Source organism: Callionymus lyra, chromosome 10 (genome assembly GCF_982586985.1).
Source record: "Callionymus lyra chromosome 10, fCalLyr1.hap1.1, whole genome shotgun sequence".
NCBI lineage: Eukaryota > Metazoa > Chordata > Actinopteri > Syngnathiformes > Callionymidae > Callionymus > Callionymus lyra.
Genome location: NC_141827.1, coordinates 14,730,783 through 14,744,439, shown reverse-complemented (window position 1 = coordinate 14,744,439; position 13,657 = coordinate 14,730,783). Strand labels below are relative to the sequence as shown.

Sequence of the window (13,657 nt, the reverse complement as noted above, 5' to 3'; positions counted from 1 at the left end):
TTCATTTTTAATGTTCTTGACTTTATAGGTGTTTCTGTGTAACTGAGGATAAATAGATAATTACAGAGTCCAAGTGTGTGTAAAATGAAAGCAGAAGCTGTGTGACGTAAAATCAACCCCCATAAAGTTAAATAGTGTCGTCCATGTTCAAATCCTCACAATGTTTTTTGTTCTGTTATATCATATAATATTAATATATAATATAATAATACGACAATAATGATAATAATAATAATTTCCTGATATGTTTTGCCGTCTTCACATTTTTCAACTTCTTGACAACTCGGTGACGTTTGAGCGTCAATTTAGTTCAACTTAAGTCATAATGAACGTATTCTTTAACTTACTCTTTATCGCCATCTTGTGGCGTAAGCACGATACAGCTGATACTAAGGCGGCCTAACGACATACTTCAAGATCGAGTTAGAATGATATATTTGACGTGAATTTACTGTGCATTTATTTGTTTATTTAATTATTTGTCAATAATAAACGAACCGGCGGAAAAAAAAGTAGCCTTATGCTCGTCAGCGTTGCTATGGAAACGTTACAGAAAAAGTTAACGATAAAAAGAAATGAATGATGGTGTTTGATTTATTCAGACTTTTCTTATCAGTTAAGTTTTAAAAAATATATGTAAGAAAGTCCATGAAACGTTCAAGACACGTTACTAACAGGTTCGCCTTCTTTTTATACTTAACGAAAGTTAAGCGACGTCCGGGGCCACGTTTAGTTTCAGCGTTTTATAAAAGTATTTAAAATGTAAATCTACATTTATTATTCAAAAACCGTTTTATTTATTTATTTCAATAGAAACTCAGCGCGAGATTAAAAAAAAAACAAGATTAAATTAGAACGTGCTTTTTAATAAAAGTTGTTTTTTTGCCACTATAAGTAAACGTAATTCATTAAAAGATAAAAAGTGATAATTTTCGACGACTAATAATTATTTTATATTATTGAAAGTTATTTTGTACAAATAATAAAACTTGTGAAAAAATGCATTAGATCGATCGCAAAAATACACGGGTCAGATGATGATCTAATGGCTACATAAATAAACCGATACATAAAAACAACACATGAATTTAAAGAACTCGCTTTTTTTTCTCGTCCTTGACAACTTCAACAAATTATTTTCTGGTCCCGCTGTAGAAGTTCTAGGCAGCACCATAATAACACTGGAGCTCGTCCTCCTCCGTCTCTGGTTCTGATTCTAACAGAACATTTCATCCAATATTAACAAAGAAAAGACAAGAGAGTGACAGCCTTTCCTCTCACGGCGGTGCGTTCATGACGCCTCGGAAATTATGTAGACATTCAATTAACACGTCAAATACAAGCTAAAAATTGAAAGAAAAATAAACAGAGGATTTGATTAGAATTGTAATAGTACGTTTTTTCCCCAAAATAATTGTATTTGAATTGTGTATTAAAATAAATCAATAATTCATTTTAAAGCTAATTATTTGCAATAACTAACCAGTTTGTTCAGGCTTTTCCTTGATTTTCTGGAACTCCTGTTGTGTTATCAGTTTTATCTTGACCTTTAAAGTATAGACTTTATTGAATATTCTTTTGATTGTTTAAGCGCTTTGCGACCCTGGTCTGGAAAAAGCGCTACACAAATAAAAATGACTTACTTACTTACAGTACCTTTAACTGGAGTGTGTGTATAACTTGTGTTTCTTTGAGAGCCACACAACACAACAGCGTTCATTTTCCACAGTAACTGTATTGCAAAAGTAGAACAAGGCGAAACAATCATATCATTCGACAACAATATGTTTGTTCCTGGGAGTTTTGTCCCCCGCCTTTTCCTTGACATCTTAAAAAATTGAGTCATGATTTTGAACAGAAAATACAGAAAAATATAGACTCAAGTCAAAAAAAGGGAGGTTGTACATATCTACTAGTACTGTCAGGAACAGTGAGGGAAGACAAGCTACGACACAGATCGCAGTCAGTGGACACTTTTGAATGAGTGGACTTGTATAAAAAAAAAAAAGAAAGGAAATGAACACGAGCATCGTACAAAATAAAACAACAGTCCTGAAAACATGATGGAGTCATGATGGTTGAGGTGTAGCTGCTTGTAATGTTAGTAACAGTAATGTGGCATCGAAACAACAACAGGGTCAAATTGACACGGAGCGAAGACAAGATGGAGATTTAAAAAAAAAAAAAAAAAGTAACAATTTGCTAATGTGGTATCTAGTGTAAAAGTGTCCCCGCCCGCATTCTCCCCCCCCCCCCCGCCTCCCCCCTCCCCACCCCCACTGCTAGGGGGTCAATTCACAAGTCGATGACATATTGAAAAAACAAATATGTTTTGTTTTTTTTACAAGTATAAAAAAGCTACAAACATTAATAAATTACATCACTGACACATAAACACTTCACAAGGTGCTAGTAAAATAAATCCCAAACCCTTCAGGATACTACAAGTCCAACAAGAGGCTGGTCTTGGAAACCTTTTTTAAACCTTTTTATACAATAGTTTTTCCTCAAAGCTTCCTCTCTTGCTGACATGATAAAATATTCATTGTGTGTGTGTGAGTGTGTGTGCGTGTGTGTGTAAGGCCATGTGACAATAACATAGATCACGTCTTCAATTGGTTTCCAGGCAACACCTTGTAAATACAGCACTATGCAATAACACATGGATTCGTATTATTATATTTCAATAAAGATGCATTTGTATTGAAGAAATTGTTGGAATTGCAACAAAAATAAAAAGGAAGACAAAAGTGAGCCTTGAGTTAAGGAAAAATAGATATAATACCACGGACAAGTTCAGCCTGAAGTTACAATTTGTAGTAAACAGATTATTGGCACATATAAAACTTAAAAAGGACACATTGTTATGACACATTTAAAATCATTTAATTCGTTTCGTGTGTCGTTCATTTCTCAGCGACGTGTTATTTAAGTGAGTGCTTTTATTTTGAAATAAATTAGGATTATAATCCAATTAAACAGACAAACAACTTTGTCTTAATAGTGTTTACATTATATATTAATCTATCAAGGGTTCATGAAGAATACGTCGAGTGGTAATGCAGCAATAATTTCAGTTCAAATGTCAACATTTCCTTTATGTTGATATGCAAGTTTTTCTTTCACTCTGTTGAAGGTATAATTGAAATACTGTATTGGATTACTACGTGTGACGTTTTGTACAAATCGTACAAACGTTGATAATGAATGTTGTGTTATTGAATAATGCTGTCAGCAGTTAATTAAATAAATGAAGAAAATATGTGGTTGTATTTCCGTATATATATATAGATATAGATATACTGTATATATTTATTCCTTTTTTTTTACTAGTAGCAGGTAAAAATGGAGGATAAAAGGAAATATTTGAGAGGCTATGTACAAGCTACATTCTATAAGATGCACGTGAGTGTGTGTGTGTGTGACTGCAGATGTGTCGGTGCTGCCTGAGAAAGCAAAGGAAGAGAGAAAGTATCCCCGTGTGACTCGCTGCAGGCCCACACGGATGAGGCTGGTGGTTAGTGTCTCGCTTCCTATGACGGGCGGAGCTCCCCGGGCGTCCAGACACTTTGTGCTTCTACGGTTTTGCTCTGGGACGTCGGCGCCTCCGCGAGTACGAATAAATAAATATGACGGCTGATAGTGCTTTGCAAAGAGGTAACCACTCCGACCATCCGTGTGGCTGTGATAAGCTGCATCAAAGGAAACCACGAAGCCCCTCCCTTTGCCCGACCCCCCCCGCCCGCCCGCCCGCCCGCCCGCCCACCCTCGGATCCAAGCGCACATGCAAACATGCAGGGGATACTTTCAGGAGTCTTGGAATGACACTTCTACTTCTTCGGAAACCCCTGATACGCTGTAGTAAAACCAGACATGTCCTCTTAAAAATATTTATAGTAGCTTCTGTACACTTTTTAGCTCTGAAAGTTATAAAGGAGAGGCAAAGACCTAGTTGTGTGATGTTCTTCTTAGAAAATCTTCTCCTTGCCCCCCCCCCCCACCCACCCGTCCCTCCTCCTGTTTCAGTCCCACCACTGTCGGCGTCGAGTCACTGAGCAGAAGTAGTCTCTGGTCCAGTTCGCTCTCCCGACAAACGGCGCTACAGGAGGAGTTTTCCGTTCCGATGGATCTTTAGGATCTTTCCCAGTCTCTGTTTGGCGGTGGCCATGCCTTTCTTTAGCCGCTTGGCTGTGGAGGAGACAAGGAGGTGAGACAGGAAGTCACATGGGAGGTCTGGGTAAAAAAAAAAATCTTTTACGCCAGGTTCTCGTAAACATGCTGGAAAACAACTGGCAACTGTGGCGAACCGCTCACCAAACACACATGAGATGAATAACAACCTAAACTAAATCTAAAGATGCACGTGTTGAAACGAACCAATTGAAGCGTTAAGTTCCCAAAACACGCTCGCTCTCAATCAAACGCCGTGAACCGAGCGTAAACAAAAAAAATGATCATTTACAGTTTCCCACTGAAAAGGATTGTCAACATGTGGTTCGGGTTCCAACGTGGAGTCAGAAAAGGTCAATCCATGTGGGGCCTGAGGGAGCATGTACGGTGGCCTCGGCGACCTTTAGCTGCGTTTGTCATAGACGTGTGGACACGCTCTTGTAACACTATATCTAGTATTCATCTCCAGGAACTGATCTGACATACATTCATGTTTTATGGTTTTAGAATTAAAAAGGGTTGCAGTAGAAGGAAGAAGTTTAGATGCTAAAAAAAAAGGGTTATTACGAATGACACCCTTTTTCCGTTGATTTACACTTTGAACATGCTTTTCAAAATAAAAGCTTCTGTTATAAGTAATACAATAAACCTTTTACTTCTTACCACATAATGAATAGAGTTAGTCATTAGTTTATATACAGAAGAACACAGTGGTTCCTCTTTGATTCCGGGGGTTTCTTTCATAACACAATTGTTTTCGTGCCTCCGGGTCATCTTGACCCAGAGATAACATAAGGGTTAAAAACTCCTGCTTTATAAGAAATCCTCAACGTGGTTAGCATTTAATTTATTATTTTAAACTGGCAGATTCGACATAATAAACAAGTTTAAATTTCTCTCAACGACCCTAACGTTGACCTGAATAATCTTTGCCGCCCAGTCAACCAATCACAGCGGTCGATCCCTTTCCACATAGCAACATAGACTTACAACTTAAATACAGTATTGTTTTGACTAATCAACTAAATAGATAGTAATACATTCAGGCTTTTCCTTGATTTTCTGGAACTCCTGTTGTGTTCTCAGTTTTATCTTGACCTTTAAAGTATATACTTTATTGAATATTGTTTTGATTGTTTAAGAGCTTTGTGACCCTGGTCTGGAAAAGCGCTATATAAATAAAAATTACTTACTTACATTGTCTAATATTACACTACACTAAATTTTCTGTTTCAATTGTTGAGCGACGCTGCTGACCTTTGGCATCGGCGGCCCCCACACGGTCGATCTTCACCACGTTGCTGCTGCTGTTGGTGCTGGAAGAGTTGGTGCTGTTGTTGGGCGAGGACATGGACGGCCGTCGGTGGCTGAGGAAGACCCCCGGCGCCATGGGCTGCGGCCCCCCCGTCGGCGACTTGACGGGCCCGCTGGGGAACTCCTGCTCCGAGAGGTTCCCGTCGTGAGAGTCTGCGTTGTGGTCCGGCGAGCTGCTGTCGTTGGACAGGTCATCCGGCTCCTCGTACACGGTCAGCTTCTTTTTGGTGTTTTTCTTCTTCTTCTTGGTTCTCTGCTGCTCCTCCTGCGGGCGGCAGGTCGTGTCAGAGCGACTTGACTAGAGAGTCGTGTTTGATTTAGCTGGACAAACCTGATGCGAGAGCTTCGCTGCAGCTGCCGCCAGACCGGTTTCTATCGACGCCACTCGAGCTCCTTCTCTCGACGGTCTTTCCTGTCTCGGAACCGAGGGACCGACTCGAGCTGAGGAGAGACGCACTCGCTTCAGTTTTCAAGAAACACTTGTCTCATCTGTGCCTCAGTGTCGTGACCAAAGATTCCTATTTGTTTCTTCTTTATTTGAGGAGCCAGAGTCGTGATCTCTTATACCACTTTGTCCTGTGGATTTTGGACGTCTTTTAATCCAGGTTAGGTTAAGTGAGTTGAAAGACGTTGTTTTAGTTTCTTTGGCCTTAAAATACAAGTCTCCCAAGAGCTGCCATCAATGTTTAGCAAATGTGATCTATTATTTCCAATACGCTTCCATGTGTGGACTTTCAAAGTAAAACCTCTGATCCTCTCTGGTTTCAAGAATATTACTTTTTACTTTTAGTTTCCACTAAATAAATACAAAAATATACATGCATTTGGTTGCTCTAGAAGGAAATACACTTTAAAACTGGGCCTTAAACTAGCGGCCTGTGGGATGATATGTTGTGGCCCTCAATTTACTATCCAAGTTTTAATGACAAGTTAAAAAACATCAGATGGGTAAACCATCAACATACTCACATCAAATCAATGTTTAAGTTAAGAAGTTGAATATTATAAAATAACGCGGCAAAAAATGCCCCAAATTCATAGTGAAAATAAATCCAAATAACATTAAACAACAACATTTTAATTAAATGTGTCAAAGATTTCTTCTGAATGACCCCCCAGCCTGTGGCCCAGTCACCTTTTGTGACCCCTGACCCGAATTTGAGACCCCTTAGTACAAGCATTGAAAAGCTCTTTTTTTTTAGCAGTATTTAATGTAATTGGATGATTTTAAGCAGCAGGGACTGAATCAATGGATTCAGACAGAGTTTGAGAACACACTGCTAAACCTGAATGGTTTAAGGAAAGAAGTCCCATTTGTTTTGCAGAAATGCAGAGTGGTTAAAAATCTTTAATATTAAGTATTTCTAAAAAGAAACACCTCTAAGAGAGAAAGAGAGTGAAAATGTAACTTGAATTATTCAGAATGTCGGGGTCACCTGTGGGGCTGTACGGCGTGTCGTCGCTACTTTTCCGCTTCTTCGATCTGGACTTGAACACAGGATTGTCCTCTTCAGACTCCAGGGACGGGTAAACTGCAAAAGAATGTATCATTTTTAAAAGTTAAAAACAAGTCTGCTGCAGTTCAAGTGTCTACAATGGTGGCTGCAAAACCTGCCAGGGAGGACAGCTGTGAGACATCTGTTCTCTCGCAACATTCCTCCTAATACCTGATAATTGGCCGATCAAGATAAAGAATGATCTGTTTACAGGAGGAGAGAAGATGGAAGGCTGGACTTCATTCTCCCTGAGAGTTAATGCTGCAAACCACTCACTGGCTGCTAATGAGAGGTTCAAAAGAATGTAAAATAACAATTTGGGTGCTCGTGGTAATGACTTATTAACAAGCGGAAATGGACCAAACAGCTGTTGTTGGACCAGGAACAGAAAGACAGAAGTTTTGCTTGAACAGAGTTAGAAATTACAGCAGCGTTACAGGCTGATCTGGAAAATGATGCATACAAATAAACACTCGATGATTTGATCCTGATAAAAGAAAGATCTTCTAATCCCTCACAAGATGAAAACATTCCACTCTATAAAAACAAAAGAGACTCACAGACACGTGTCTGGAAAAAGCTGTATACTCGTGTCATGGCATAAGTCATTAGCCTCACCATAGTCAGAGTCCTTGAAGCACGCGTCCATGTGGTCGTGGTCGTCGTCGTAGTCCAGGCTCTCCACGCTGCTGCTTTTCCGGGGTTTCTTCAACTGGCGTTTGGTCGACTGCTTGCTGTTGCCGCCTCCGACCATCCCCGCGCTGGTCTTCTTGATGGCCGGCGAGCTGTGCAAGTTGCTCTTGGACTGGCTATTGTTTTTGGACTGGCTGTTGCTCCAGGGCTGCTGCAAGCTGACTGAAGACGACAGGTTGGCCATGGACAGCATGCCCTGAATGGCCTCCTGTGTGCTGGGAGATGCAGGTGGCTGACTGTAAGTACGTCAATAAGAAAATACACAACAACACAGGACATTACACAGCGGCCGGCACGCTGGAGAGGTGAAGAGAGACTCAGGCGACCGTCGGACAGTTTGAGTTTGTGTGTCTTTAAACAACGTTACAATATGTTCTCGATCCGAACATGGAAACCGAAGTAGCCGACTTCTAGATCTGCATCGCTCTAGTTGCACGACTCATTAAACCAAGCGTTAAATTCAAAGAGTGCAAGTGTTTTGTTAAATACTGCTGCAAAGGGGAAATATTTTCTTTATTTTTAGCTGTTGTTTCGTTTCAAGTGGAATAATTTAATTTACTCATTTAGTAACACTTTCTATTAATGATAGGTAGATGAGGCCTCGTGATACACCATCAGCTGTATCATGATACAGTGTCTTTTTGAAAGGCCACTAGATGTCACTATCTGCTCTATAATCTTTGTCTCTGATCTACTCATGCAATAAAACCGGGCATCATTTTCACTGAGAGCACCATCTAGTGGCTCTCAAACGGTATCACGATACAGCATCAGTCATCTCATGAGGCCTCATCAACCCATCACTATTTTTTATGTAGATTTGTAATGTATAACAAACAAATTTAAAAGACATTATAATGTCTTTTAAATGTGTCTTATAGTGTATTTTAAATTTGTAAGGGTATATAGATGGTTAATAATCATGTTTGTCATCCAACTTACAAAAAGTGGGAACACCGTCTTGTAATTTTATTTATTACAAATAAAACCGTTTGCAGATGAGATTGAACATATTTTGAGAAGGTAATGTTATTTATAGTTACTTTGTTATTTCCACCTAATTCATTTTAAGTTGCCATACATGACTAAACACAGTCATGACTTCTTTTTATAAAGCTTTATAAATGAATTATAACGAGCCAAAGATGAAAGAATATACAAAAACATGACAAAAATGTCATTAGATCAGAAATGTTTGGGTCCTAAACTTACACAACTTCAGAAAAAAAGAAAAGCTTTTTTGTGAATTGTGAGTGATCGTTCATTCAGCTTTATAAAAAGTACAAGACATTTCTTGTAAATGAGTAAATTGTGGTCAATCTTTTCTCTCTTCTGATTAGCAGCTTTCGTTGAGTTGGAAACAGACCATCAAGCCCTGAACTAAACAGCCGAGTGTGGTGGGAAGAGCCCAGAGGCTGCATGTGATGAATGGAGGTCAAAACACAATGACTTCACACAAACTGACGACAGATTCTGAGTAAATTGTTACTCTAGTAGATTTTTCAGTTGTGGAAAGTCATTTGTTTGTCAGTAAGTCGACCCATTACAGCCTCAGAAATTCATTAGGTGAAGTGGCTCACTGGGACTAAAGAGCTGCTGAGAGACGAGGGCACAAAGGAAAGTCATCGCTGGTTGCAGGTCTACCTGTTGGAGCTGTAGTCAATCCCACCGACTTGTTTGCTGGCCTGCAGCAGATCCAGGATCCCAGCAGCGCTTCCGCCCTTTTTCTTGACCTTTGAGTTGCGACTCTTCACGTCCGGCTTGGCTTCTGTGTCGATGTGCAACGTCTCCTCATCGGAGGACTCCGCACTCTGAAAAATGTTGCAGGATCATGAAAATCTGCCAAGTGGTCTTTATCCAGATGGAAATTCGACGAAATGTGTGTTTCACTCTTGTGTGCAAAATTTTTTGGCCGCGATTATGCCCCCCCCAAAAAAAGGCAATTTGAATAAATGTAAAGAGTTTTCAATAAATTGACAAGACCATGACCATGGGTTTGACACAGGTGTGTTTATATTTATATTAAGAAATGTTCATTGTGGATTCCCTAGAGTTTGACAAATACAATTTACGGAACTTTCACTAAATCTAAAAAGTCAACTCAATCAAATAAATAAACACAATTACAAAAGAAAACAGTGTGTGCTTTGGCTACAAGATTTGTTAATTCTATGAGATAAAAATAGTACAATAACTTTTTTGAGGCGTTTGCCTAAGTTATTTTTCCATAAAAAGATTTGTTTAGGAATACTGATGTATTTGATCAGAAATTATATTTAAACATTCAGAGAAACATTAAAAAAAAAGATATTGGTTCAATGTTGACTAAATAAATTGTTTTAATGCCTTTTGTCTTTTAATGGTTCTTCATCTACGGATCATTATGTAGAGAAAAAAACACACCTTTCTTTTTAATATAACCTGGTGTTATATATATTATAAAGTTATGCCATTTGTTTTTTTATTAATGACATGGTAATAACACTGGATGGGCGGTGTCTCAATTTCAGGGTCTTCACATACCTTTGAGATCAACGGCTGGAACTTTGGTTTTGTGGTTGGCTGAATAGGTTCTCGGATATCTGACAAAACTGGACATGAGAAAAGTCGTCAGTGAAAAGTAACAAGCAGTTGATTATGTTGGACACCAAGTGTACTTTTAGAAAATATTATTTTTTTTGGGAAAAAAAGAAGAGGAAACAGATTTTAACACAGTTTAAAAAAAATGAATTTGAAAAGCCACACAGGCAGTTCACTGGAGAAACATTCATTATTTTTCTGGAACATATCCCAGCTACCTCGGGCAGGAGGCAGGCGACACCCTGAATGGGTCTTCTGTCGCCGTGCACACAGACACACATTCACACAACCACAGACAATTTAGAGTTTATAATCACCCTGTGTATGTTTTGGGGCTGTGGAAGGAAACCAGAGTTCCCGGAGTAAACCCAAGCAAACATGGGGAGAAAGTAAAACTCCACAACTATAGGCTGCAGGATGCTTAGAGCTGGAATTGAACCCGCAACCTTCTCATTTAAAAAAAAAGGAACAGTACAACCCAATTGTGTTGGGACAAGACGACGAAACATGATTGTTTTCTGAGGTCTTGACTCTGCAGTACTTACAGGAAAAGTCTCTTTTCATGGTGTTCTTTTTCCTTCTGATGGGGAACTCATCAATCTTCAGCTCGCCCTCATCAGAGACGTACTCGTACTCGTCTCTCACTGGCTTACTCTTGTCCTCTTTTAGGTTTTGTAATGATCCAAAAACACTGGAGTTGGTCTGAGGTTTCAGCAACTTTGAACTGCAAAAAGGGGAAACCACGAAACAATGAGGGTGGCTCAGCGAGACGCGAGGAGTGGAACATGGCCTTGGAGTTTCGCCGCTTTGCCTGGTGGGCGCATAGCTAAGTAATCATCGGAGTTATCCGAAAAATGTGTCAGGAAACATTTAAACGGTGATTAGGAGGATCTGAGACTCACCCGAGCAGCTTCTTGTGAGATAAACCGAAACCAAGTTTATCTCTATTTCCTGACTGTGACGTTCTGTCAGATTTACACTCTTCTTCCATCTTTAGTAGAGAATCAGGTTTGCTGTTCTGTAAGCAGGAACACATCATTTTCAATAAACTATTACAATCACCCCGAGTCTTTTTTATAGGAGAATTCTATCCATCCTTCTTTCTTTTGTATGTGTTCAGGCTTCCCTTGAGAGTTCCAAAAGATGCTACGTAAAAAGGTTTTATTATTAATGAAATCGAGTTTTAAACATCTATATGTTGACTGTAAATAGGTCCCTGTGATCCAAGAGATTCACAAGGATTAGTAGGAAGATCTAATAATGATCCTACACAGATGTAACAATGGAGAAGATAATTGATGTGGATTTCTGTCATTTTCTCAATAGAGAAATGTGAGAATATAAAGTGACTCACAAAACTTCCTGGCATCGCCATAATAGCAGCGATCGGGTACTTGTGTCCGGAGCTACAAGTACTTACGACTGGAGATTGAAGTCTTTAAAGGAATGAGATGTAACGTGATACTAAGATTTGACATGATGATCAATAAATGGTTTTAACTTGACAGTTGTTTGAACTTCAACGTGCCAGCCGCTGACGGAGGATCTGCAAGGCTTCACTTCAATCAGCTTTAATCGCCAGAGAAGATTTGGTGTCCTTGGTGAGGATAGAACAGGATCTTCACTCCATCTGTAAATGCTTGGCCGGCATCAGGATTGCGTATTTAAACTTCTCCCCTTAAAAGAATCCTTTTATTCTCAGTCTCTATTTCAACACAATGATATTATTCAGAGAGCACTTTACTACACTTCTTTTTCTAACATGTGCTGCGACTCAAATGAGAAATTCCATTATGCGACGAGAATTGTGGATTTTGGGATGTGATTGAAAGCAGCACGAGAACCTCCTGCTGATTGTCACATCGTGAAATCACTTTTTGGATGGTTCTGTTCTTTCTTCAAAGTCCCTCACACTTGCTTAAGAGTTGTGTTCTGCTAAATCAGACGCCGTCTCACCTTGTATTTCCACTTGGCTTCAGTCTTGTTTTTGTTCTGCTCTCTCAGTTCAAACTTGTCCACGTTGTTCTGCTTCAGGGTCTCTCTCTCCGACATGCCCAAGACATTTTTAACACTCTGAAAGGAGACATCAGACACAGTGTTTCAGCCAGAAGCAACAGCCTCGTGGGATGTTGTTAAACATGCTGTGGTGTCTTCGAGGCAACACGTCTAATAATGTGTCAAAGAGTCACTTGAAACCGAGACATTAAAGCACAACAAGTCATCATTACGCAAATAATTAAGTAAACAAGGACTTGAATAGTTGATTCATCAGGAGGTAAACATGATGGTCCTATGCCTCACTTTCGTCTTTTTCGGCTGTTCCATTCTACTCAAAATATCCCGAGCATGGGACTCCAGTGCTGCGAAACTGGATGGTTTGGGAGGCGGCGGTGGCGGCGACGTCTCTTTTACTTTCTTGGCTTTCTTTTTTCCTCCCTCCTTAGCCTTCGGCATCTTGGGAGGTTTGGGAATCTTTGGCGGTTTTGGTGTTTTCTTTCTGGATCTGTCGCTACTAGGTGAGGGAACGTGGGCTGGGGAAACAGGCTCTTCGGGCTCCGAGTGTGTTGATGTACCGTCGTCCAAAGGAACCTTGATGCTGGGTTCACTCTTGATGGCTTTTGTTGCATTCTAGACATTCATTGGAAAAAGGATTAAAGAGCCATCCATTAAAATGAAACAAGCTGTCATACAGATATAAAAATGGAAGAAAAAAAAAGGCAAGCGACTGAAGCTTTATGAAGCAGTGTCATGTTGTTTAGACGTCAGCAGGTGGTGCCATCGGTTAAAAAATGATTAGAAGCGCTATATAAATAAATATTACTTACTTACTTACTTACAGTTGCTCAAAACAAAAGGTAAATAGTGCAGAGACCGCCATCTAGTGGATAACAATGACACTGCTTCTTGAAGCTTCATTAAGTAAGTAAGTAAGTTTATTTATATAGCGCATTAGACCAACTCTATAAATCTGTGCTCAAACAATCTTCAACTAATCATATTCACTCCATACTTTTGTTTGTCTCTGTGCTGTCTTGACCTTTTAAGGATATATTTTATTGAGTATTGTTTTGATTGTTTAAGCGCTTTGTGACCTGGTCTGGAAAAGCGCTTACTTTAACTTACTTTATTTGAACATACCGGAAGATGCTTCAGTATAAATCTGATTTAAATTATTTATATTGCATCTTAATCTCCTAATGCTCCAAAACATGACATTATTCCTCATGAGCTGGACAATTTTATAACCAATTCTGTTCAAGACACTCAGGAAATTTAAAGGCTGACAAATGACTTTTTCACCATTGATTCACCCAAAATTATACGTTTGCTAATTGCCCCCCATCCATGTTATATAGGTAACAATTATTTATTATTCATGCATTATTTAATTTAATTTATTTTTT

General features: G+C 39.3%; 1 protein-coding gene across 2 annotated transcripts in view; it reads right to left on the bottom strand.

The window, feature by feature from the left end:
• Positions 1-4,024: 4,024 nt before the first annotated feature.
• The window catches only part of phf2 (PHD finger protein 2), a 33,356-nt gene continuing 23,723 nt past the window's right edge, over positions 4,025-13,657 (bottom strand). The window contains exons 12-22 of one of the 2 annotated variants that reach the window (XM_087800433.1): positions 12,555-12,881; positions 12,210-12,326; positions 11,156-11,271; positions 10,799-10,977; positions 10,197-10,264; positions 9,318-9,484; positions 7,599-7,909; positions 6,921-7,016; positions 5,816-5,925; positions 5,428-5,749; positions 4,025-4,188 (exon numbers count right to left, since the gene is read on the bottom strand). In XM_087800433.1, the coding sequence (XP_087656559.1) occupies positions 4,100-4,188; positions 5,428-5,749; positions 5,816-5,925; positions 6,921-7,016; positions 7,599-7,909; positions 9,318-9,484; positions 10,197-10,264; positions 10,799-10,977; positions 11,156-11,271; positions 12,210-12,326; positions 12,555-12,881 (1,902 nt within the window). In that variant the 3' untranslated portion in view covers positions 4,025-4,099. The remainder of the gene's footprint in view (positions 4,189-5,427; positions 5,750-5,815; positions 5,926-6,920; positions 7,017-7,598; positions 7,910-9,317; positions 9,485-10,196; positions 10,265-10,798; positions 10,978-11,155; positions 11,272-12,209; positions 12,327-12,554; positions 12,882-13,657) is intronic. The other variant, XM_087800432.1, reaches the window with a different exon arrangement.